Source organism: Phyllopteryx taeniolatus, chromosome 9 (genome assembly GCF_024500385.1).
Source record: "Phyllopteryx taeniolatus isolate TA_2022b chromosome 9, UOR_Ptae_1.2, whole genome shotgun sequence".
Taxonomy (NCBI): domain Eukaryota; kingdom Metazoa; phylum Chordata; class Actinopteri; order Syngnathiformes; family Syngnathidae; genus Phyllopteryx; species Phyllopteryx taeniolatus.
The window spans coordinates 6,917,784-6,945,147 of NC_084510.1; the positions used below are offsets into that span (position 1 = coordinate 6,917,784).

At 42.7% G+C, this 27,364-nt stretch overlaps 1 protein-coding gene and 1 long non-coding RNA gene across 2 annotated transcripts in view; one reads left to right on the plus strand and one right to left on the minus strand.

The window, feature by feature from the left end:
* Positions 1 to 4,375, minus strand: part of LOC133483370 (uncharacterized) — a 24,269-nt gene extending 19,894 nt beyond the window's left edge. Inside the window, exon 1 of the long non-coding RNA XR_009790090.1 lies at positions 3,728 to 4,375. This is a non-coding gene — a long non-coding RNA (uncharacterized LOC133483370). The remainder of the gene's footprint in view (positions 1 to 3,727) is intronic.
* LOC133483368 (eukaryotic translation initiation factor 4E type 3-like) lies at positions 3,420 to 26,776 on the plus strand. Its single transcript, XM_061784519.1, has 7 exons — positions 3,420 to 3,749; positions 14,254 to 14,326; positions 18,783 to 18,877; positions 19,450 to 19,510; positions 24,104 to 24,170; positions 24,274 to 24,429; positions 26,018 to 26,776. The coding sequence occupies exons 1-7, from the start codon at positions 3,583 to 3,585 to the stop codon at positions 26,062 to 26,064; spliced, it is 666 nt and encodes a 221-aa protein (XP_061640503.1). The 5' UTR covers positions 3,420 to 3,582; the 3' UTR covers positions 26,065 to 26,776.
* Positions 26,777 to 27,364: the final 588 nt, after the last annotated feature.

Genomic DNA, 27,364 nt, shown 5'->3' on the forward strand with positions numbered 1-27,364 from the left:
GTAACATGACTGCATCCGGGTACGGGTCGCTACACTGGATGTGCGAAGTCTTCACACTGCAACCATAAATACGGCTTAACAGTGACAAATGATGGCTTATAAATCTTTGGGAAGTTATCGGAGGGGATTAGATCTTCAAGAAAGTGACAATGAAAGTGATAATGTGACGTCATTTAACTTCCGCTTTTGAAGACGGCCGGCGTACTGGTGGGGTGTATACAACTAATCAACACAAAGACTTACCGCACACCTAGCGTCTTGGCCAGACCCGATAGAACTGTCGCGCAGTGTGCAGGGTTTGGCAGCTGTTTCCATGAGTGGCCGATGAGTCTATGACTGATTTTAGGCGCACACTGCTGCAACGTCGTGGTTTACAGCCTATCCAAATGCACAGAAGCTTTCAATCACACTGAAAAACATTTCTGGGTTTGCCAGTCCGCCTCAAGCCATCTAAGAAGTATACAGCGGCTGAAATAAGTATTTAACGCGTCACCATTTTTCTCACTACATATATTTCCAAAGGTGCTATTGACATGAATTTTCACCAGATGTTGGAAATAATCTAAGAAATTAAGTTATGTGTAATAATGTGAAATGACTTGGGGGAAAGTATTGAACACATGAAGGGAGGTGCAAAAAGGCATGGAAAGCCAAGACAACACCTAAAATCTATCAATAATCAAACAGCAATCCAGCCCCTTGTCAGTGCAAATGAATAGCAGCTATTTCAGTCCTAATTGATGGCCTACAAAAAGGTCTCATTGCCAAGGTGTAAGTCAAGATACATCTCGTGATGGGTAAGAGCAAAGAGCTGTCTCAAGACCATTGCAAAGGAATTGTTGCAAAACATAACGATGGCATTGGTTACAGACGCATATCGAACCTCCTGAATGTTCCAGTGAGCACGATTGGGGTCATAATACGTAAGTGAATAGCCAATCATACCACCATAAATTTTCCTCAATCAGGTGCTTCTCGCAAGGTTCCTGACAGAAAAGTGCAAAGAATAATCAGAAGAGTTGTCCAAGATCCAAGGACCACCTATGGAGAGCTTCAAAAAGACCTGGAATTAGCAGGTACTGTTGTCACAAGGAAAACAGTGTGTAACGTACTCTGCCGCCATGGCCTGTGTGCATGCTCTCCACGCAAGACCCCATTGCTGAAAAAAAAAGCATGTCAATGCTCATTTAAAGTTTGCTGAACAACATTTGGACAAGCCAGTTAAATAGTGGGAGAATAAAGTCTGGTTGGATGAGAGCAAAATTGAACTCTTTGGATGCCATAATGCACACCACGCTTGGAGGAGAAATGGCACTGCACATCACCCTAAAAACACCATACCCAGAGTGAGTTCAGAGGTGGGAACGTGATGGTGTGGGGCTGCTTTTTCAGCAAATGGTACTGGTAAACTTCACATTATTGAAGGAAGGAAGAATGGGCAAATGTACCGAGACATTCTTGACAAAAATCTGATGCCATCTATGAGGATGATGAAAATTAAGTGAGGGTGGACATTTCAGCAGGATAATGATGCAAAACATACGGGCAAGGAAACTCTCAATTTGTTTCAAAGAAAAGAAATAAAGCTGTAGAATGGCCCAGCCAATCACCTGACTTGAATCCAATCGAAAATCTATGGAAAGAACTGAAACTCAGGGTCCATAAAAGAAAACCACAGAACCTTCAAGATTTGAAGACTTGTGTGGAAGAACGGGCCAAAATCACAACAGAGCAATGCATGCGACTAGTTTTTCCATACAGGAGGCGTCTTGAAGCTGTCATTGCAAACAAAGGCTTTTGTAAAAAGTATTAAATAAATACCAGTTGGCGTGTTCAATACTTTTTCTCTGTGTCATTTCACATTGTTACATGAAACTTAATTTCTTAGCTTATTGGTATTGCTTTCTTTGTATGTATAGATTACTTGGGTTGTTCCCAACATCTGGTGAAATTTTAAGATCAATAGCACCTTTGGAAATATATTTAGTGAGAAAAATGGTGACGTGTTAAATACTTATTTCAGCTGCTGTATAAAGCATCAAATACTGTGTTTTACAACAATACTTAACTATATTCCTAATGTATGATGTGCCTAGGGATGAAAAAGCGAAGCTTGTGACCAAAATGTACGCGAACGGTACATACACGCTGGGTACGTTCAAATGAATGGCGTCAGTGAGACGGCTTTAAAATATACACATTTTCACTTTAATTAATTAATTAATTAATTGATATCTTTTTGTGGTCTAAGAAATGGACCAGACCATCCATCATCATCATCCATCCCATCCATCATTTTAGGCCTGGTACACACATGAAGATTTTTCCACTCTTAAAAGATTTGTTAATCTGCTACAGATCTTACACGTAAAGATAAAAGAAAATTGTCCATTCAACAGTTTTGGTTGTCATGTGTGTGGTGTGCTCCAAGAATCTCAACACTGCAGACCACACGCCTAAAGATTCTGTTGCACCGCCAATCTCGAAATCTCGCATGATCACACATTATCTCAGAAAAAAACCAAGAAGAAGATACACTTCCCGATACGCGCCGATGTTTCCTGAGTGCTCCCGAAGGTTGCTGGAGCTGAGAACCTTAGAAAATGGGGATGTTCTCAAAAAACTACTTTCTTTGGGAAATACTTTTTGCCGTCTGGGGAACCGTTTCAGACCCTAAAATCGAAGGAAGGAAGGATGAATGGGCAAATGTACCAAGATATTCAATAGTAATAATCATAATAATTGTTATTATTATTATTATTATCTATTAGTGGCAAGGCTAGCCCTATTTTGGGTTGTCCACCAAATGGTCTTCACAAAGGTCTAAAAAGTTTCACATTTTGCTAATATTCAAATTTCAGAAGGGTACTTTGCAAAAATAGGTCATGGGCTCAGCCCAACTACTCGACCTAGACTCGCGCCTGCAATAGTTTATTCACCTGTTATTTTAGGACTTGTGTCAATGTATAACCAAATGTTACTACAGTTCAAAAGTACATTTATAAACAACGCACGTTTGTCAATTTTGTTTGTGATCTGCTGGTGCGAATTAAGTCAAACCGAAAGATGCTCCAAGACTTCTGGAGTATCAAGTAATGCTTTTAGGACATTTCATGAGCGTCGGACTTGTTGACGCTTGTAAATTATGGTTAAAAAGCACACACACACACAAAAAAAAAAGTGGCTTCCCAGAGGTACCAAAGATAGAAAAATACCACGGTGTTCCACTCAGGCGAATTAACCATGAATCGCATATTAACGTCGTACATCACTTGCTCGTACTGCACAGTCCTTATCACGTTACAGTACGAACCACGTACTGTATCCTCGAAGTGATAGCACTACGAGCTGGGAGTCAACTCAAAAACTCCAAGGTTAAGCCAAAGAAAATCTATCAGAGTAATGCATCTTCCTTCAGTCTTTCGCGTTGTCTGAAGCGGACCGACAGCTACGTTTGGCCTGTGACGCACTTACGTCATTGTCGGTGTGCGGAAAGAGTGTTTCTTTCCAAGAGAGAAAACCAAAGCGGGTGTTTTAATAATAAGGCCACTCATAGAGACCTTTCTCATTGTACCTGCTCTAATGGCGGACCTCCAAACGGACAGAGGAGCCCTGAGCGGTCAGAGCGTTTCGTCGGACAACAGCATCGATATCGACGAGAAAGAGTTGGAGAATATCACAAAGAACCACCGAGGAGACGACAATTCAACGCTGCCGTTACACTCACCTTGGACCTTTTGGTTGGACAGGTAATGAATTTGTCTCCGTCGTCCGCCATTGTCGTAAGTTTGGGTCCTAGGAAGAGCGAGGTTGAGCTGGGGAATATATCGTTCAAGCTACAGCTATCAAGCAGGCCTCCGGGAGCGAATGTAGCGGGATGTTATTTGCGTTCCCCTTGTCCTATTTTCTCTCCAACGCGAGACTAGACAAGCAGACGTGTTCATTGCAATCTAGGTCTTTCCTTTGTGCTTAAAACCGAAAGTACAGCATCACAGTGTTGATTGACAATAGTCAAAGTTTGTACTTTACTGCTATCTGTCTTTGACTACAACTTGAATCCAAAGCAGTAGCATGTACAGTGATCCCTCGTTTTTCGCAGTTAATGGGGACCAGAACCCCCCGCGAAAGGTGAAAAACCGCGAAGTAGAATTCCGCCCCCCCCCCCCACATCCCCCCTCGAGGAATTTGTATTTATACTTTACATATTTGAGACAAATATTACAACAGTACACGTATTTACTAAAATCTTTTATTATAAAACCTTAGTCATTAACATTTATTATACAGTAATTAACATTCATCAACATTGCTTCCTGAGAGAGGCGAAGACGCTTGTGTTGGTGGCGGAGGTTTGGCCTTTGTCCTGATCATGTTAGTGTCCAAACTCACTGTCTTTTCCCTGCAATCAGCAATCCACAATGCCAATGCCAATTCCATTTTCACAATTCTCTTATTACGTGGAGTTACCACACGTTTCGCTTCCTTATTGAAGGTTATTGAAGCAGTTTTGCGGATGTTTGGTTAGACTGCATCTGGTTAGAGCATCTGCCTCACAGTTCTGAGGACCGGCCCCACCTGTGTGGAGTTTGCATGTTCTCCCCGTGTCTGCGTGGGGTTTCTCCGGGCGCTCCAGTTTCCTCCCACATCCCCAAAACATGCATTGTTTGAAGACTCCAAATTGCCCGTAGGTGTGAATGTGAGTACGAATGGTTGTTTGTTTATATGTGCCCTGCGATTGGCTGGCAACCAGTTCAGGGTGTACCCCGTCTCCTGACCGATGATAGGTGGGATAGGCTCCAGCGCTCCCGCGACCCTTGTGAGGATAAGCGGCTCAGAAAATGGATGGATGAATGGAATCAACCAGAAAAATACAGAATAGTCCAGACAGCAGCTGCTGTTAGCCAGCCTCAAGCACAGTATTTGGACTTAATAATCCTCATGTGTGAAAAGTTTGACTCCTGCAAGTGATGCTGAATACAGAGGTAGCACATTTCCTTATGTTAGGGTATTTTTCCTTTGTAAGTTCAATAACTGACCATGAACCCTGGACATGAGCGCAATCTCATTTTCAGCTTCTAGTGTCAAAAGCTCATCCTCCAAATGAGATCAGATGAAAACAATGTTGACGTTTCTGTTTCGTGTAAATTAGCGTCAGTATCTTCCTGAAAAGGGTAACACATTAATGTATCAACGGGTTCCAATAAATCAACTGGTATTTTAATTCTTGCACATTTCTCTTACCCAGCTTGATTTTTGGAGGGAAGCCAGTGGAAGTAACGGTATCTACTGTATATCTCCCAGTTAGGTTTAAACGTTCGGTATGACAATTACTGTGATATTGTGCAGTGTCTCATCTACATAGGGTTTTTTTGACAGTCGCCCAAGAAGATGAAACTAGAAACACCCCCCAAAAAGAAAATAAAAGTCCAATAATGAATGCAAAACGGTAGCGCGGCATGAGATAGTGTTGCAAGTGTGGACGTTGGGTTAGGAGGATACATAGCGCACCAAAACACAATGACACTTTACGTGACTGCAGTAAATGTTGAAGCGTAATTCTGAGTGATATTTTTAATCTTTTATTTTTTTTTTAGTTGCCGTGCCTCCAAAATACAGTGCCGTGAAAAAAGTAGTGGCCCCCTCTTCTCTTTATATTTTTGCATCATTTACCCACTTAAATGTTTAAGCTCATCAAACAAATATAAATATCAGACAAATATAACCCAAGTGAACTTAAAATGCTGGGTTTAAATGGTGATGTGATTTTATTAAGGAAAAACAAACTATTCAATGTGACCTTATTATTAATTAAAGAAACCGCTTAAACAGAATCTGTCCAGACAAAATTCAAGTTGGACAAAAGATCTAAAAAAGCTACAACAAAATGATACGATCCAAAGAAATTACAGAACAGTCGAGAAATAAAGTAATAGACATCTATCAGTCTAGAAAGGGTTACAAAAGCCATTTTTAAAGCTTTAGGATATAAGGGAACCATATGGAGAGCTATTATCCTCACTTGGAGAAAACATGGAACAGTGGTGAACCTTCCAGGAGTCGCGAGCCTACAAAGAATACCCCAAGAGCACAGTAATGACTCATCCAGGAGACCGCAAAGGAACTCAGGACAACTACTAAAGAACTGCAGGCCTCCCTTGCCTCAGTTAAGGTCAGTGTTCATGACACAATAATAAGAAAGAGACTGGGCAAAAATGGCGTCCATGGCAGAATTCTAAGTCGAAAACCACTGCTGACCTAAAATAAAATGAAGGCTTGTCTTACTTTTGGAGAAAAATCAAAAAAACATCTGAATGATTCTTTTGGGACACTATTGTATGGACAGACGAGAGGAAAGTTGAGCTTTTTGGAAGGTGTGTGTCTCGTTACATCTGGTGTAAATGTAGCATAGCATTTCAGAAAAAGAACATCACACCAGCAGTCAAACATGGTGGTGGTAGTGTGATGGTCTTGAGCTGCTTACTCCTACAGGACCTGGACAACTTGATGTGATTGATGGAACCATGGATTCTGGTCTTTAACAGAAAATCCTTAAGGAGAATGTTCAGCCATCAGTTTGTGACCTCAAGCTGATGCACACTTGGGTTCTGCAGCAGGTTAACGATCCAAAACACACCAGCAGTTCAACTTCTGAATGGCTTAAAAAACAAAATGAAGGTTTTGAAGTGGCCTAGTCAAAGGCCAGACTTGACTAAGATTGAAATGCAGTGGTATGACCTTAAAAACACCATTAATGCTCAAAACCCCTAAAAAAAATTTCTGAATTTAAACAATTCTGAAAGGAAGAGTGGGCCAAAATATCTCCACAGAGATGTGAAAGACTCATTGCCAGTTATAGAAAATGCTTGATTTCAGTTGTTGCTGCTGAGGATGGCCTAACCAGTTATTAGATTTAGGGGGCAATTATTTTTTCACACGGGGCCAGGTAACTTTGAATAGTTTTTTTTCCCCTTAATAAATGAAATCACCAAAACACCATTTTAAGTTTACTTGGGTTATATTTGTCTGATATTTACATTTGTTTGATGGTCTTGAAGTGCAGAAACTGTGCAAAAATAAAAGTATTTGAGAAGGGAAGCAATACTTTTTCACGGCACTGTATGTCTTGATGTGAAAATGGTCAGTGGCACTAAAAGGTTTGGGGGCCGCTTATTTTTGATTGTGAAATGTTGCAATATCAGTGCAAACTAAATAGTTTTAATAATTTTGTAATTGATTTATTCTTTGAAGCATTAATATTTGTGCAATTGTAATGCCTTCATTTTAGTAACGTTAGGCAGCGTTGGTACTGGGTAATGAAACCATTCATTCATAATTTTTTTTTTAAACAAACATTGCGATTTCGATTTAGGATGCATTCTTTTTTTTTTGTGGTAAGTTTGTCTTCAGTACGATTCACGAAACAATAAATTATTCTTTAGTATGACAGATGACATTGGATGCAGCCAACAAATAACTTGCTTATTGAGCAGCGGCTGGACGGCGGCTCTCCCGAGTCTGCACTCCAACACTGTGACGAATTGAAGCATTTTACAAAGCTGGGGAAAAACTAAACCACTAACACAGTTAACACACAGCAGAATGAGAGCGCTCAACTTTTATCAGGAAGGGCTTTTGACGCAGGCGATTTTCATTCGCCAGTGTGGCTAATGTGGGCAATATTTGCTTCACCACATCCTGTTTCAATTAGCCACTGGCGAGGTGGGGAACGAGCAAAGTGAACACTGTTTCGTACACATTTATAGCCATGAATTGTACTAATAATTAGTAAAACTAAAATTTTGTGTGTGTGTATACTGTATGTATATACAGTATATGTATATGTGTGTGCGTATATATGTGTGTATATATGACACACACATACATGATATATATAAATGATTGTATTGTTATTGTATTGTATATGCGCTTATCAAACACAACGGCCCCACCCTGCACCTCCCTGCCCACCACCACAGGTAAATTTTCAACCTTGGAGAAACATTGTTGTGGGAAAGCTCACGGTATTGCAGAAAGACTCGCAGTGCAGAGTGCAGCCAAACCGAAAGACCTCTCCTTTTCTTGCTGACCGAGTCCTTCTCAATAGGCTTTAATAGTAGTTTGTTTTCCCACAGGTTTTTGTAAATAGACTTCTTCAAATCATATATTACAGTGCTCTTTTATCCCCATTCATCCAATGTTTACATTCGTTTACCTCCAAAACACTATTATTGCTGTAGAAATAATCATACTATGCTCATAACTAGGCCCGTCACGATATACAGTATTTTCCCAAAAACTATCACGATAAATGATATTGTGTTGTTTTGTTTTTTATACCTCTTAAATCATGAAAAATAAGGCCCGCCCATGAGCTACAAGACTCTGTGGTTGGTCTGCTGAAGACGAGCCCTTCACTTGTCAATCAAATATATGTTAACGTTCGCTGTAGTCAGCCACTGGGTGAATAACGTGTGCTCCTGAGGTTATGCTTAATAAACAGTTAACTTTCCCGTGTTTGTGTTAATTGGGGACTAACACGCACAACAACTAAGAAAGGCGCTGACATTTTAAACGACTTTGCCACGGTGGAGCAAGCTGTGAAGCTCCTTAGCTCGCTAGCTTGATAGCATGCGGGTTAATGAACATAATAAACAGTTAAGTTTCCTGTGTGTGTTAATTGCAGACTCACACAACAACTTGGAGCGAAGCGATGTAGCTGCGGTGGACTGAGCTGTTTAGCTTCTTAACTCTTTAGCTCGGGGGCTAGCTTGTTAGCTCACGAGCTAGCAAACATATCCATCTATCCATCCATCCGTCCATTTTCTACTGCTTATCCGAGGTCAGGTCACGGGGGCAGTAGCTTTAGCAGGGACGCCCAGACTTCCCTCTCCCCAGCCACTTCATCCAGCTCTTCCAGGGGGATCCCGAGGCGTTCCCAGGCCAGCCGAAGGACCTAGTATCTCCAACGTGTCCTGGGTCGTCCCCGGGGCCACCTCATCTGGCTCCTCTCGATGTGGAGGAGCAGCGGCTCAACTCTGAGATCCTCCACATCGAGAGGAGCTCTCACCCTATCTCTAAGGGAGAGCCCGGACACCCTGCGGAGGAAACTCATTTCGGGATCTTGTTCTTTCGGTCACGACCCACAGCTTGTGACCATAGGTGAGGGTAGGAACATAGGTCGACCAGTAAATTGAGAGCTTCGCCTTTCGGCTTAGCTCTTTACCACAACCGACCGATACAAAGTCCGCATCACTGCAGACGCTGCACCGATCCACCTGTCGATCTCCCGTTCCATTCTTCCCTCACTCGTGAATAAGACCCCAAGATACTTGGAACTCCTCCACTTGATTCTCATCCCAGCCGCTTCACACTCTGCTGCGAACAGCTCCAGTGAGAGTTGGAGATCACGGCTTGATGAAGCTAACAGAACCACATCATCTGCAAAAAGCAGAGATGCAATACTGAGGGCACCAAACCGGACCCCCTCTACGCCTCAGCTACGCCTTGAAATTCTGTCCATAAAAGTTCTGAATAGAATCGGTGACAAAGGGCAGCCTTGGCGGAGTCCAACCCTCACCGGGAACGAGTCCGACTTACTTACAGATATGCGGACCAAACTCTGACTCCGGTCGTACAGGGACCGAACAGCCCATATCAGGGGGTTCGGTACTCCATACTCCCGAAGCACCCCTAACAGGACTCCCCGAGGGACACAGTCGAACGCCTTCTCCAAGTCCACAAAACACATGTAGACTGGTTGGGCGAACTCCCATGCACCCTCGAGGTCCCTGCCGAGGGTGTAGAGCTGGTCCACTGTTTCATGGTCAGGACGAAAACCACACTGCTCCTCCTGAATCTGAGATTCGACTTCACAATGGACCCTCCTCTCCAGCACCCCTGAATAGACCTTACCAGGGAGGCTGAGGAGTGTGATCCCCCTGTAGTTGGAACACACCCTCCGGTCCCCCTTCTTAAAAAGGGCGACCACCACCCCAGTCTGCCAATCCAGAGGCACTGTCCCCGATGTCCATGCGATGTTGCAGAGGCGTGTCAACCAGGACAGTCCCACAACATCCAGAGCCTTTAGGAACTCCGGGCGAATCTCATCCACCCCCGGGGCCTCACAACATCCCGAGTCGAGGTCAGCAGCGCCCCATCCCCACGATACACAGTGTTGATGGTGCACTGCTTCCGCCTCCTGAGACGCTGGATGGTAGACCAGAATTTCCTCTAAGCCGCCCGGAAGTCTTTCTCCATGGCCTCACCGAACTCCTCCCATACCCGAGTTTTTGCTTCAGTGACCACCAACGCTGCATTCTGCTTGGGCAACCGGTACCTATCAACTGCCTCAGGAGTCCCACAGGCCAAAAAGGCCCGATAGGACTCCTTCCTCAGTTTAACGGCATCCCTCACCGTTGGTGTCCACGGGGTTCGGGGATTGCCGCCACGACAGGCACCGACCACCTTACAGCCACAGCTCCGGTCGTCCGCCTCAGCAATGGAGGCGCGGAACATTGTCCACTTGGACTCAATGTCCCCCGCCTCCCCCGGAACATGAGAAAAGTTCTGTCGGAGGTGGGAGTTGAAACTCCTTCTGACAGGGGATTCTGCCAGACGTTCCCAGCAGACCCTCACAATACGTTTGAGCTTGCCACGTCGGACCGGCATCTTCCCCCACCATCGGAGCCAACTCACCACCAGGTGGTGATCAGTTGACAGCTCCGCCCCTCTCTTCACCCGAGTGTCCAAGGCATGCGGCCGCAAGTCCAATGACACGACCACAAAGTCGATCATCGAACTGCGACCTAGGGTGTACTGGGTGTACTGGTGCCAAGTGCAGGTGTGGACACCTATGCTAGGCGGCACGGTGGGCGACTGGTTAGAGCGTCAGCCTCACAGTTCTGAGGACCCGGGTTCAATCCCCGGCCCCGCCTGTGTGGAATTTGCATGTTCTCCCCGTGCCTGCTTGGGTTTGGGCAGCCGTGGCCCAATGGTTAAGATCATCGCCTGCCACCGTGGGGGACCTAGGTTAAAAAAAACCCCCGACTGGACCATCCGCCAACATCCCCCGGACTCACGGCTGTGGTGTCCTTGAGCAAGACACTGATACCCCGAAATGCTCCCCGGGCGCTTCAGCTGCCCCCTGCTCCAGTGTGTTCCACTAACATGTGTATGTGTTCACTGTGATGGGTTAAATGCAGAGAACAAATTTCGTGTGCATGCATGCATGTTCATGACAATAAAAGATGATTCTTCTTCTTCTTCATTCTTCTTCTTCTTGAACATGGTGTTCGTTATGGACAATACGTGATGAGCACAGAAGTCGAATAACAGAACACCGCTCGGGTTCTGATCGGGGGCGTTCCTCCCAATCACGCCCTTCCAGGTCTCACTGTCATTGCCCACCTGAGCATTGAAGTCCCCCTGCAGAACGATGGAGTCCCCAGGGGGAGCGCTCTCCAGCACCCCCTCCAAGGACTCCAAAAACGATGGGTAGTCAGGACCCGTCCCCCCACCCGAAGATGGAGGGAGGCAACACTCTCGTCCACCGGGGTGAACCCCAACATACATGCACCGAGCCGGGGGGCAATAAGTATACCCACACCCGCTCAGCGCCTCTCACCGTGGGCAACTCCAGAGTGGAAGAGAGCCCAACCCCTCTCAAGAGGACTTGTACCAGAGCCGAAGGCTGTGTGAGGAGGCGAGTCCGACTATATCTAGTCGGAACTTCTCGACCTCACACACCAGCACGGGCTCCCTCCCTGCCAGAGAGGTGACATTCCACGTCCCTAGAGCCAGCTTCTGTAGCCGGGGATCGGATCGCCAAGGTCTCTGCCTTTGGCCACCGCCCAGCTTGCACTGTACCCGACCCCTATGGCCCCTCCCACAGGTGGTGAGCCTATGGGAAGGGGGACCCATTACCCTTTCGGGCTGTGCCCAGCCGGGCCCCATTGGTGCAGGCCCGGCCACCATGCGCTCGCCTTCGAACCCCACCTCCAGGCCAGGCTCCAGAGGGGGGCCTTGGTGACCCGCAGGGGAAACCTGAGTCCATAGTTTGTCGTCATCATAAGGGGTTTTTGAGCCGTGCTTTGTCTGGTCCCTCGCCTAGAACCTGTTTGTCATGGGTGACGCTGCCAGGGGCATAAAGCACCAGACAACTTAGCTTCTAGGATCACTGGGACACAAAAACCCCTCCACCACGATAAGGTGACGGCTTCCAGGAGGGGCTAGCAAACATAGTAAACAGTTAATTTTCCCATGTGTGTCTTAATTGGGACCAACAGACACAACTCTGAGCGAAGCGCTAACGTTTTAAACGCGGTGGAGCTAGCTGTTTAGCTCATTAAGTCGCTAGGTTGTTAGCTCACATGCTAGCTCTGCGAGCTCATGGGATAGCAAACATAATAATGAGTTAACTTTCCCTTAAGTGTCTGTGTTGTGTGAATCTGCGTGTTCCATGAGGAGCAAGGCTGTCGAGTATTGGACAGAGCCAACACCAGCAAGAGTGTACCGGTCCGCCGGCATTCGATGAGCCCACTAGCGGCTAATGACCGAGCCATCCAACTCTGTCGGCTCACTGTGTGATCCACGTGCCGGCTCACCACAACAAAGACAATTTATCGACTCCGGAAAAAATATGATGTCCATTTTATTTATCGAACCATAAGTCGATATAATAATTATCGCGTTAGGCCTACCTAAAACAACACGGTATATTGAGAAATTGTCTCTTGAGCAATTTGACAGTATGTATTGTCATATTTTTTATATATAGCATTAGAATATGGATACTGCCTACTAACAGTGATTCCTTTGCGCAAAAAATTCAAATCAAGTCAGAAACACAGGGCTTAACGGGAATAGGTATAGAAATATAGAATCAGCCAAATAACAATAAATAAAATAATAATGGGATTCCTTCTTTGTTTCTTTTTCTCCGCTTCATGATACTTATATTTGGTGGGTTATGTTGTCTGATCTGAGGTTGGAGGTGAGGGGAAACAGCAGCCGGTGTAGCTCCGCTTCGCAAAGTGGATGGGACTTGGGCTGCGCAAAGCTGTGGGCTGTATTACGCTTTTGGGGATGTAAACCGATGTGAGGGGCACCTCTCGCCCGATCGATTGCAAAGCGACGCTCAGACAGGCGAGGTGCGTTCGAAGTGACGATGATCAATGTGTCCCACTGTTCACATTAGGTGACACTTGACACGACTATTTTTTTTATCTGGCAGTTAACGTACGCCCCTGATGTAACCCAGTTCCAGCTGGTGCAACCACCGTTTTGCACACATTTCCATATCAATGGAGCATTTCGGTCACGTGGGCCAGTCCACCAATCAGTCTATTTCTTGCGGCCAATCAAGTGCTTATATACTGTAACAAAGAAGTAAAGTGAGCATAATGCGACTTGCCTGTGTATTGCCAAAACAAAATTTTAAACACAACGGCTCATTTGATACCGAGACAAGACCACGAAAATATCGAGATCCATATCAAAATCACTTTTAATATTGTGAGATCACTTAGTCGTAGCTTTTATGAACAGTCTGAAAATTTCCTTTTTTTGGAATAACAATGGTAGACTTGCAGATGAGGCAAACACACTTCAAATATGATATTGTGAGAAATAAAAGTCCTCATCTTCTCATTCTGGATGGTAGTGACTGCTCACTCTTTTTGTTTGTTTGTTTGTTTTGTTTTGTTTTTTTGTTTGTTTTTTGTTAATCCGTTTCTTAAATTTTGTAGAAACGAATTAGCTAACTGGGATACTCAGTAGCTACTGGCGCTGTTGAAAGTGCATGTGTGCTAACCTGTGGGTTAGAAAAGATGTTAGATTGCTTGTTGTCTATGTCAGTCAAGTGACAAACGTTTTAGTGAGGATGGATGATAGACTGGCGTCTATTTGTTATAACAAATAACACATTTTTTATTATTATTTTTTTTTTGTTTATTTATTTATTTATTTTTTAAAGCCACGCCATCTACCCACTCTACTTATGCGATCGACTGGTAGATCACAATCGACTTAATAGGCACCCCTGCCAATGTATCTGCCCACCCCCTTGTTTGGCTGTGCTTGTTTTTAACACAGTTAAGCATCTGAGAGCATAATGTAATGAACATTTACAGTAAATGCAAGCTGCTCTTTAAATGTCACCAATGATTACAACAGCATAACTGACCAAAAGAAAGTTTAAAAAGGTCTTTATTTACTTGTTCAGTTGTTTAATTTTTGTTTAATTCCTTGATCCAGGTCATTACCAGGCACAACTGCTGCAGAATGTGAATCCAATCTGAAGAAGATATACACAGTGCAAAGTGTTCAGGTAAGCATTATTGTCATCTGACAGTTTCAACATGAAAATAGTCATATTGTCCTTACCCCCCCACACACACACTTGTGAATGAATATGTATTACAAAACAATGTTTGACCAAATAATTTCTCGACATAAAGTGTATAATAAATTTTTTTTGAACAACTTCTGTGTATGAAATTTTTTTTCAAAAAGCTTAGTATCATATGATATGGGTTATAGGTATAGGTATGGACATAGGCTTAAGCTGGCAGAGGACTGAAAGTGCTTGTAGAACCAGGAAGAAGGCACTGCATATGCTTGTGTAACTTGGACAATGGCGTATAGAACAGGGGAGAAGCTATTGTTTTTTTCATTCAGAAATAACGCTTTCTGAACAGTTTTTTATTTTAAGTGATTCATTGAAGAGCATTATATAAATTGGGGTACAGTATTTTTTTTCTCTACCGGTGAGATGTTGTTATTGTACCCTACTTTCTTGGAACACAATAAACACCTCACCTTTGAATGAAATAAGAAATGGTGGAAAATACAGTTCTTGATGAACAAACCTAATTAAGACGCCTGACGGAATAAAAGTTATTTATCCAGTGCGGTCTTGCCTGAGCTTCATACGCAACCACCGTCCGCCGGGTTGAGAGTTGAGTGCACCAAACACTGGGCTAATAGCCCAGGCCACTGGTTCAGCTGTTTTATAAGGATTGCGAGGAGTGACGTTAGGCACTGCATGAACTGACATCTGTTACAATCGCTCGCGCTCTCTACTGTCCAAGCTATCTCCAAACTCTATAAACACTCTCCAAACTCTAATAGTCTGTAAAAATTATAAAATCTTTATCGATACTCTGAGCTGGCTGCAACTCTTATCAAAAACAAACAAACAAAAAAACACATGAGGGGCTTATATTGCTGTCAAACCTCACGGCAAAATCTGAAGCACTTCTCGAATTAGTCATGTGGTACAGCCGGGCAGCGAGGCTTCAGCCGTCAACATTTTTGTCTTGTCCCCTAAATGAAGCAAGCCTTGATCCGCAATTTGTAGAAATGCATCGTCCTTGATGACCTGACATGCTTTGAAGACACGGCACATCTCGTAACATCACTACTTTACACAAAGGATAAATAATTGGTGGTTAAAAATGGCACATTTTAAGAAATAGGCTGCCAATTAGGGATGCACGATATTTTGTTTGAGCATCGTCATCGCAATGTACGTGTGCGCAATAGTCACATCGCAGGGTCTGCTGCGATGTGGGTGAACCTGTAATATTTAAAGTTAAGTTAAAAGTGACCAGCAGAGGGACCTGTTTGGACATGCTAATAAGGTTAGCACACATGTTAGGGTAAGCAACGCTTCAAACAACACACGGAGCAGCCCGGAGTCCTTGTATGATAACTATGAAAGAGGACACGATGAAAGAATGTACACCTGCTACATTTCCGATTTCACTCTTCAGAATGAAACCAGGCCGGCATACGGCAGCTGCGTGAGTGTGCGAGATGCGTTCAGGGACACTGCGTAAATGGGAGTGAGTGTGTGTTTTTGTAATACAGTACGTAATTGTAAAAGTGGATTACAGTGGAACCTCTAGAACGGACGAATTGGGTGGGGGGGTTGTCTGATGTAGCCGATTTATTTATTGATTTCTTTTTTGAGGCCATATGCACCTATATTAATCTGCACCACAAAATTATTTAGTTTTTTTTTTGTAGCCTAAAACGTCCAGTATCATACAAAAATATTGTAAATAGATATTTTAAAAAATGCTTGAAAATGTTTGAAAGTTTCACATTTTATCCAAACCTATCACGGTGTTCTTGGTCATGGTGACATTCTTGACATAGAGTTAATCATCATAGGTGAGTCGCTTTCATGAGCTGCGATGAATTAGTGTGCTTCCTAGTTCCAACTCTGTTGCTATAGGTGAACGGCTTGACAAAAAACAAACAAAGACTGTTGCTATACCAAAAATGCTATAATAGTAAGTATTTTTCCAGACTCCAGAGACTTGAGTTTTGTATTCCTCTGAGCCATGCCGCTCTCTCTCTCTCTCTCTCTCTCTCTCTGTAAAGGATGTCACTACATGGGCTCAGGAACACTTCAGAAAACCAATGTCAGTAAATACAGTTCGGCGCTACATCCGTAAGTGCAATTTTAAACTCTACTATGCAAAGCAAAAGCCAACAACACCCAGAAACGCCGCCGGCTTCTCTGGGCCAGAGCTCATCTAAGATGGACTGATGCAAAGTGGAAAAGTTTTCTGTGGTCCGACGAGTCCACATTTCAAATTGTTTTTGGAAAATGTGGAGAGCGTGTCCTCCGGGCCAAATAGGAAAAGAACCATCCGGACTGTTATGGACGCAAAGTTCAAAAGCCAGCATCTGTGATGGTATGGGGCTGTGAGAGTGCCAATGGCATGGGTAACTTACACATCTGTGAAGGCGCCATTAATGCTGAAAGGTACATACAGGTTTTGGAGAAACTTATGCTGCCATCCAAGCAACGTCTTTTTCATGGACGCCCCTGCTTATTTCAGCAAGACAATCCAAAACCACATTCTGCACGTGTTACAACAGCGTGGCTTCGTAGTAAAAGAGTGCGGGTACTAGACTGGCCTGCCTGCAGTCCAGACCTGTCTCCCATTGAAAACGTGTGGCGCATTATGAAGCGTAAAATACGACAACGGAGACCCCGGACTGTTGAACAGCTGAAGCTGTACATCAAGCAAGAATGGGAAAGAATTCCACCTACAAAGCTTCACCTAAGTGTCCTCAGTTCCCAAACGTCTATTGAATGTTGTTAAAAGAAAAGGTGATATAACACAGTGGTAAACATGACCCTGTCCCAGCTTTTTTGGTACGTGTTGCAGCCATAAAATTCTAAGTTAATGATTATTTGCTAAAAACAATAAAGTTGATCAGTTTGAACATTAACTATCTTATCTTTCTAGTGTATTAAATTAAATATTGGTTGAACATACATAAAAACAGAATACAATGTTTGATTTATGTTTAACACAACGTCCCAACTCCATTGGAATTGGGGTTGTACAATGGACAATGGATATAACCATCACATGGCCACCACGTCAATGCGCAACATTCAACATGGCCATCACGTACACACGGGAGCACGTCTTTTGGAATTGGATCTAGTCATTGTATATCTTAGACCCAGAAATAAGTCATTCCCATTCTCTGCCTGCATTGTGCAACAGCGCCAGTAAACAACAGCGGCCAATTCTGGAACGAACAGACTTTGCCAACGATTAGCACATGTCAATTGAGCATCTAGGGTATAACATGCTTTATTTTTGAAAAATTTTAGTCTGTTGGCATCTGATCTGTGCTCACTAGTCACTATTCTTGTGCTACTCATACTCTCGCTCCTTATCGTCAATCATGAAATTGGGCAGATGAGAGGTTGTTTTAATCAATGTAGATTGGTTTCTTCGCTGGGTTAGGACAACACAAAACAACAATTGATTTCCATGAAACGTTGGATAGTGAAAGAACACATTCAGTTGAATGCAAATCCAGATAACAATGCAGATAGAAGGATTTGTGTTTACTTTTTGGATGAGTACTGTCTGTGAAGTGCTCCACAAATGTTTCACTAGTGGAGTGCCTTTTTACCATCAAATTTAGTATATTGCTTGCTACTTTTGGCAAACCAAAATCTATATCTGTGAAAGTGGGGCTGTGGTGCATTCTAATAATTTCTAAAGTATCCTAATTTAAGGAGTTTTTATCCATCCATTATCTGAGCCACTTATCCCCACAAGGGTCGCGGGAGCGCTGGAGCCTATCCCAGCTATCATCGGGCAGGAGGCGGGGTACACCCTGAACTGGTTGCCAGCCAATCGCAGGGCACATACAAACAAAGAACCATTCGGACTCACATTCACACCTAGGGGCAATTTAGAGACTTCAATTAACATGCATGTTTTTGGGATGTGGGAGGAAACCGGAGTGCCCGGAGAAAACCCACGCAGGCACGGGGAGAACATGCAAACTCCACACAGGCGGGGCCGGGGATTGAACCCCAGTCCTCAGAACTGTGAGGCAGACCCTCTAACGAGTCGTTCACCGTGCCGCCGGACTTATTATCCTTACCTAAAAATGCATTAAAAAATAAAATAAAATGTTGTTTTGGTCGTTTACATCGCAGCAATGTTTTGGAGGCTACAAATGCAAACATTTGAAATCGGGTCTCAAAGTGGAAGCTTTGGAAAACTACAAAGTAACTTTTTCTATGTAAATCTGAAAGTGCTATATAGGACATGTGTATCTCTGGCCATGTACAAATACATCACCACCAACAGTAATTGCATAATATACTCTAACATGGTAGTATAGTAGCTGAAGCACAGAAAAATAAACATTGTCATACACAAATTTCACACATGCACAATATGCTCATATGAAAAAAGAGTTTATAAGTCACTTTGTTTTGTTGTTCACAGCTCTTCTGGAGCGTGTACAATAACATCCCACCAGTCACAGCCCTTCCTTTGAGATGGAGCTATCACCTAATGCGTGGAGAACGGAGACCACTTTGGTACGTCTGTAGAACTGTCATATGTATTTTCTTGGCATTTTACTCCTATTTACAGCAGTATACTTTTAAGTTTAGCCTCACGTCACATATTTATGGTAGCAGGTATTAATACTGTGTGACCAGCAGTGTGGCACAAAACAATATGTTGTCCAAAAACTCATTGGACACTTCATTAGGCACACAGCCACAATCTGATAACATCCAGCAAAAGTGATTTTTTTATTTTTATTTTTTTTATTTTTTTATTTATCGCCCCCCCAAGCATAAATGTTCAGTGTTGAGAGACACAAACAAGATTATTATGGGTCTCAACTGCACTGCATACTCTGAGGATTTTTTATTTTTTTTCCCCATGTTGTTCCTCCTATAAAGTAAAATAAGGTAACAAAAGTACAGTAGATAAATTGACAAAGCTCACGTACTGGATCTCATTAGATGCACGCGTTGCTAAGTGTGTTTTACTGTGAAGCTTGAATTAGACCAATGTTCTCCAAGTAGCTTTATGTTTCATTTCAAGATAAAATTGATCTGTTTACGTTTTTTTCTGAATTTTTGTCTTTTACCTCCAACAGGGAAGAGGAGAGCAATGCAAAAGGAGGTGTATGGAAGATGAAAGTACCAAAAGAAAGCACTGTAGGTGTTGGTGCAAACTTTGCTAGATTTTTGTTTTCATAACCCAGTACAGGTCATATTGAACAATCGCTAAAGAAGACAATACAGAACTTGGCTGCAGGCCAATCAAAACATGCAAAATAGTCTTTCTGCATTATGCAGAAATCCTGTATGTACCTTTATTATGATTTCATGGATGTCCCCCCCCCCTCTATCTTTAACCATTTTCTAAGTGCTTTCAAGCCCATCTAGTAACCTCCTTATTTGGCTGGTTGTTTTTTAAAGACCCACTAAAGTCATTTTCGTATTCTTTTTCTAAAACAGTGGTGCCTTGAGATATGAGTTTAATTCATTCCATGACCATGCTCTTATCTCAAACAATCATCACAACATATTTTCCCATTAAAATCCAATCAATCCATTACAGTCCCCAAAAAACGATTTTAAAAAATATTTTTAAAAAAGATGTAGCAGTATATTGTAAAATAAAAACATAATAAAAGAGAATTTACTGGTTTTATGAAGTGTAATCAATTCAAAACTCTCACAAACACGCACACACTGGTTTTATTTGCATGCCTGTGCCTTTAAATACTCTCTCTCTCTCTCACTCTCTCTCTCTCTCTCTCTCCCCCGCCTCATTCCCTCCCTCCCTCCCTCCCAACCACCCACCCACTCATACTCGCTAGACCCCCGCACCCTGCATTCTCCCCTCTTGTGTGTCTCTCCTCAGTAAGTGGATTTGTGGCCAAAACGTTTGTTTTACGTCAGTTAATTTAAAAAAAACTTGCACCGAACTGTACGGCATTGTGTACCAACATACAGTAACATATGTGCAAATGTTCAGTTTAGTTGAAATTCAGTTCTTTCATAATGTTATTCATGCCAATTGATCTGCTTTGGAGTGAATCCTCCACATCAATGGCCCACATCTTCTGCAGACCTCCGTAACTTCTCCAGCAATCTCTTGTCCACAGCTTCTAATTGTTTTTTAACACCCAGCTGGCGCCAATGTTTTTATTTTTGTATGATGTTAATTGTGGCGGCACGGTTGACGACTGGTTAGAGCGTCTGCCTCACAGTTCTGAGGACCGGGGTTCAAGCCACGGCCCCGCCTGTGTGGAGTTTGCATGTTCTCCCCGTGCCTGCGTGGGTTTTCTCCGGGCACTCCGGTTTCCTCCCGCATCCCAAAAACATGCATGGTAGGTTAATTGAAGACTAAATTGTCCGGAGGTGTGAATGTGAATGTGAATGCGAATGGTTGTTTGTTTATATGTGCCCTGCGATTGGCTGGCAACCAGTTCAGGGTGTACCCCGCCTCCTGCCCGATGATAGCTGGGATAGGCTCCAGCACGCCCGCGACCCTTGTGAGGATAAGCGGCTCAGATAATGGATGGATGGATGATGTTAATTGTTAGCCTGTGTGGCTGTGGTGTTTTCCATCAAATACACAATGCGTTATTCTCTTTGTTCTCTAATTAGTTTTCAAGTAAACTCCAACTGGTCGTGGCAATGTACAGCTTGAAGTGTGTTTTTTGAAGAATGGTTTTCTAATTATATCAGCTAAAGTGCTGCTTGTTGTCAAGTGACTGGAGCCCCCTGCTGCCATACAGTACTCATTTCTCAACTTTGGGCTTACAAGTTAAATCAAAAACTCAGCCAATGGTGGTTCTTCGTATCTTTAGGAACCACTGTACATTAAATATTAGTGACGCACCAAAATTTCGATAGACAAAATGTTTCGGCCAAAAATAGCCCAAGAGTGCGTTTTCGGCTTCACATGGAAAGACTTATCACCGAAATAAAACGGCCGAAGTAACATGCTGTTTTTTTTTCCAACTCATAGTTTTGCTGCGGACGGAAACCGACGGAAGTCAAGAAGTGTTTGCTATTAACAAGCAATGCCCATTGGGCTTTGCTGACTATGTGGTTGACTTGACTGGGACGTCAGTATTTTTCACACAGCCTACAGTCACGGTTAGATAATGACATAGTCGTGCACCATAAACCACAAATGTGACAGTTAAATAAGGCACACATTCAAGTTGTGGTAACATAAACACACATTAACAACATTAATTTGCATGTTACAATGAAGTGTGGGAACCGCGTGGCTTTACAGTCATCTGGTCCAAATTGCGGCATCCCTATTGTCCCCAACCTTGCTGCTTTCCGCTGTTCGGTTACTAAGGTGGAATGCTTGTTGCATGCTATGTATTTGTAGTTGCAAAACACCAAAATAAGTGACTGGGTGGTACAGTACACTTTTCACATAGGTCTGGCTGGAACCGCATCATACCGGAGATTTGCCAACTTTGAATAGCAAAACATCAGGCAAATTAGTACGTGTTTATTAAAAAAGACCAACTGTAATATAACAGCCATAAGTATTTAGACCCTTTGCTCAGTATTAAGGAGAAACACCCTTTTGAGCAAATACAGCCATTTTGGGAATGATGTTTAAGTTTTTCACACTTGGATTTGGGGATCATCTGCCATTCCTCCTTGCAGATCCTCTCCAGTTCTGTCAGGTTGGATGGTGAACGTTGGTGGACAGCCATTTTCAGGTCTTTCCAGAGATGCTCAATTGGGTTTAAGTCAGGGCTCTGGCTGGGCCGTTCAAAAACAGTCACAGAGTTGTTCCTAAGCCACTCCTTCGGTATTTTAGCTGTGTCTTTTTTGAAGGTGAACCTTCGGCCCGGTCTGAGGTTCTGAGCACTCTGGAGAAGGTTTTCGTCTAGGATATCCTTGTACTTGGCCGCATTCATCTTTTCTTCGATTGCAAACAGTTTCCCTGTCCCTGCAGCTGAAAAACATCCCCACAGCATGATGCTGCCACCACCATGCTTCACTGTTGGGAGTGTATTGGACAGCTGCCTGGTTTTCTCCACACATGCCACTTAGAATGAAGGCCAACAATTTCTATCTTGGTCTCATCAGACAGGAGAATCTTATTTCTCAACATCTTGGAGTCCTTCAGGTATTTTTTAGCGAACTCCATACGGGCTTTCTTGTGTCTTGCACTGAGGAGAGGCTTCCGTCGGGCCACTCTGCCATAAAGCCCCGACTGGTGGAGGGCTGCAGTGATGGTTGACTTTCGAGAACTTTCGAGAACTTTCTCCCATCTCCCGACTGCATCTCTGGAGCTCAGCCACAGTAATCTCACCAAGGCTGTTCTCCCCTAATTGCTCAGTTTGGCCGGACGGCCAGCTCTAAGAAGGATTCTGATCGTCCCAAACATCTTCCATTACAGGATTATGGAGGACACTGTGCTATTCGGAAACTTAAGTGCAGCAGAATTTTTTTTGTAACCTTGGCCAGATCCCTGCCTTACCACAATTCTGTCTCTGAGCTCTTCGGGCAGTTCCTTTGACCTCATGATTCTCATTTGCGCTGACACACACGGTGAGCTGTAAGGTCTTATATAGACAGGTGTGTGGCTTTCCTAATCAAGTCCAATCAGTATAATCAAACACAGTGGGACTCCAATGAAGGTGTAGAACCATTTCAGAAGATCAGAAGAAATGGACAGTACCCGAGTTAAATATGTGTCACAGCAAAGGGTCTGAATACTTATGGCTGTTTGATATTTCAGTTTTTCTTTTTTAATAAAAGCAAAAACAAATTCTGTCAATATGGGGCGCTGTGCGAACCTTAATGAGGAAAAAAATTAACTTAAATGATTTTAACAAACGGTTGCAATATAACAAAGAGTGCAAAATTTAAGGGGGTCTGAAAACTTTCCATATCCACTGTACATAAACACATGGACTGTCAGCCTCACAGTTGCGAGAGTAAGAGGAGGAGAAACAAAATCATCCAGGGACACCACGGTCCATTGCACTGCTGTGGCCGCATATGGTGCACCCTTCGGCGGCCAGAGCGGCGCGATTAATGGGCTGCTGAATTTCAATGAAGGCAAAGGCGGCGCGGCGGGCGGTCATTACGCCGGGGATCAGAGGCCGCCTGGTCGCCAAAGAGTGCCTCTCTGCGGCCACATGAGAATGTGTGCAATGTGCATCGCTGGGAACGTCAATCAAATGACAGCTGAAAGTTACGAAGGGCGGGGTTTTCAGAGCATTCAGTGACACCGCCTGCAGCATCTGGAAGCTGAAAGAACCTCTCAATTCGTGTCTGTGATTTGAGTCAGTTTACTGGGCCTTTCCTCCTAACATGAAGAGATTCTTTCATCTCATCTGGTCTATAAAATACTATAGACTTTGATAGTCTTTACATAATCTTCTTATGAATCTTTCACAGTATTTTGCTATTCCCTTGAAACACTTTGAACATATGATTAGATGCTTTTGCCGGCAATTAAATTAAAGCCTTACCAGGATGTTATTCTGGAATTACCTTTGGTATTTAAATTTTACATTGTCATAAATATGAGTTTTAATATACCGTAGTTAAATAAAAGTTGGGTTGTAACTACAATACAGTATGTAGTGTTCTCTTTTTAAATTGTGAGAGGAGTGGTTTTGTGCCCTTGAAAATGTTAGTCATGTTAAAAGGTTGCAGAACTAAAATGTGGTTGACATAAAAAGAATAAATCAAGTTCTCACTTTTGAGATGCTGAAAGTAGAAATATTCTCTATGTTCCTCTTGTTTCAGTCTGCAGTTTGGAAAGAATTGTTACTTGCTACAATAGGGGAGCAGTTTGCAGATTACTGCACCTCAGGTACCCTGTTATACTTTTTCTAGTTACAATGCTGTATTGGTTCTTATTTAGTTACTGCCCCATTGACTTGACTTGTCTGTTTATTCTCTTTTTTCAACTCTAGATGATGAGGTTGTTGGCGTCAGTGTAAGTGTTCGAGATCGGGAGGATGTCGTACAAGTTTGGAACAAAGATGCTTCTCTTGCTAATGAAGCAAGTATCTTGGGGAAAATCAATGAGCTTCTCCCATGCATATCTTTTAAAGCAGTTTTTTATAAATGTAAGTATGCCTTTTATTTCATTTCGTGTGATGTTATTTCAATGTTTAAAATATATTACGACAGAAATCACACACATATATATATTATATATATATTATTTACTGGTTGGAGCGTCAGCCTCACAGTTCTGGTGTTCAATCCCCGGCCCCGCCTGTGTGGAGTTTGCATGTTCTCCCCGTGCCTGCGTGCGTTTTCTCCGGGCACTCCGGTTTCCTCCCACATCCCAAAAACATGCACGTTAATTGAAAACTCTAAATTGCCCGTAGGTGTGAATGTGAGTGCGAATGTTTGTTTGTTTGTGCCCTGCGATTGGCTGGCAACCAGTTCAGGGTGTACCCCGCCTCCTGCCCAATGATAGCTGGGATAGGCTCCAGCACGCCCGCGACCCTAGTGAGGAGAAGCGGCTCAGAAAATGGATGGATGGATGGATATTATTTTATATATATATATATACACACAAACACACACATATAGCGGCACGGTGAACGACTGGTGGGCACATCTGCCTCACAGTTCTGAGGACCGGGGTTCAAATCCCGGCCTCGCCTGTGTGGAGTTTGCATGTTCTACCCGCGCCTGCGTGGGTTTTTTCCGGGCACTCCTCCCACATCCCAAAAACAAGCATTGTTTGAAGACTAAATTGCCCGTAGGTGTGAATGTGAGTGCGAATGGTTGTTTGTTTGTATGTGCCCTGCGATTGGCTGGCGACCAGTTCAGGGTGTATCCCGCCTTTTGCCGAAGATAGCTGGGATAGGCTCCTGCACACCCGCGACCCTAGTGAGTAGAAGAATATATATATATATATATATACACACACACAGGTATATATGCTTTTAGTGTATATATACAAAGCAAATATATATGCATATATATACATACAGTATATATAGTATGTATACATATATACAGTACATACTATAGATATACATATAAAGATATACAATATATATATATATATATATATATATTCTTCTACTCACTAGGGTCGCGGGTATATACGCTTTTAGTGTATATATACAAAGCAAATATATATGCATATATATACATACAGTATATATAGTATGTACACATATATACAGTACATACTATAGATATACATATAAAGATATACAATATATATATATATGTGTGTGCGCGCGCGCGCCCGGATGTCAAATAGCTAACAGATCTCCAAATGAGAGGTAGATTGTCCATTGTTCTTTCTCTCAACTGTTTATTTGTTTTAAATGTTCTTTCAAAATACTTTCAATACAGCGTCACAGACATTACCATTAGCCTAACAGAAATCCACCATCTCAATAAAATGGCTCACCATGAACGAGAGATTGGATATTATAAGCTGTCAAACAACTATTACTTTCGCAACGCTGCTGTAACACATAAAAAAATAACATCTCACAATACTCACGTGTATATATTCTCTCCACACTGTACATGTAATGACATATGTAAAACCAATTTTTGTGTGTGCAGTTTATTTATTGGTGTGCTAAATAGACTGTTTCACAGTACTTGTACAGATAAAAACTTAAGGTCTTGGATTTTACTGCAATTTTATTGACATTGAATAATTTTTTTGTTGTACAGCTCACATGGAACATCATGCCTTTGAAGGAGGACGCTCAAGACATTAGATAATGCACTTTTTATTTTTTATTTCAACTGTACCTGCCTTGACTTAATGACACTGTCCACAAGAGAATTAAGGGTATTATCAATATATATTATGACTATCGAATGACTGATGCCTTGTTTTTCTTTTGACCGCTCAAAGAATGTACATCTCAGCATTTAGCATTGATTGATTCATAGTGGTTTTGTCATGTCACTGTCCCACATAGTTCACAGCTTTCCTTGTATAAACGTAGCTGCTATGTTATATTCTACTTTCAACAAATGTTAACTTTTATTCACTCATTCAATGTTTAAATTGAATAAGATTGTTAGGTACCAAAGCAGTTTAGGAAGGTTGTATAAAAAAAATGAAGAAAATGTTTGTCAAATTTCAAGGGGTGGCATGAATGTCCCCAATGAGTTCCTTGCATCTTCATAAGTTGTATTTGAAATGTAAAATCAGGGTAACACATTGATGAGAATCAGTCCTCTGTGCCCCTCAGTTATAAAGCCATATGCAGCAGTAAAATGGATATTCTACCGTCAAATGTCTCTTTGAATGTTTCAACCACAGCACAGTTGACATTTTTTAATGTCAAGTAGTAAAGTAGAACTCCACTTTCCCAAATAAAGTCACGGATCATTTGATAAATTAAAGTGAACAAAAATTGCACATTCTCTGGCATTGATTTGTACTTGTTTGCAGTACCAATAAATCAGTGTTTTACTCCCTGGCCTGAATATTTATGACCATAAAACAGAACTTAAGTAGCTGGGGCATGTTTCAAGAACTAGTATTTTTGTTGATATACTGTGTCTTTAGGGCCAATCCCACCCCTACCCCTTCCCCTTAGCCCTAGCCCTTTGTTTGAAGGGCCAAGATGAAGGGGGAAATGCCACTGGGAGTTCAGACGACACATCATCACCCCTCACCCCCTGCTGGCTGTGTCGTAGGCAGATGCAACAATTGTTTACATTTGCAAGAGGCCGTCTTGTGTCAAATGAATGCTACTATTATAATTATATATTTTTTAAACTTCTGTTAATGCAGTTTCTAAAGGTGACTGGGATTTTAAAATGGTTTACAATAAATGTTTCCTACCACGTAACAGGGTGCATACATTTCTATATTTCATCTTTATCAACTCTAATAAATCACATATGGAGACGTTTGGCCGTCTGAACATTTTCCAATCAACAATTGAATGATTAACACTTACTTCTATGCGTCAAGAAACTTGTAGACTTTCATGAAATCTTTTGTGTGGACCCAAATGAAACGCTGTCGATAAAAAAAACATCCCCTGTGGTCAGTCCAGC

What these genes read in the sequence shown, in the direction of transcription:
- LOC133483368 (XM_061784519.1), top strand. Translation starts at nt 3,583, where the DNA reads ATGGCGGACCTCCAAACGGACAGAGGAGCCCTGAGCGGTCAGAGCGTT. An exon ending in AAGTACCAAAAGAAAGCACT is followed by an intron (nt 19,511 to 24,103) that starts GTAGGTGTTGGT and finishes CTCTTGTTTCAG; the next exon opens with TCTGCAGTTTGGAAAGAATT. An exon ending in TGCAGATTACTGCACCTCAG is followed by an intron (nt 24,171 to 24,273) that starts GTACCCTGTTAT and finishes TTTCAACTCTAG; the next exon opens with ATGATGAGGTTGTTGGCGTC.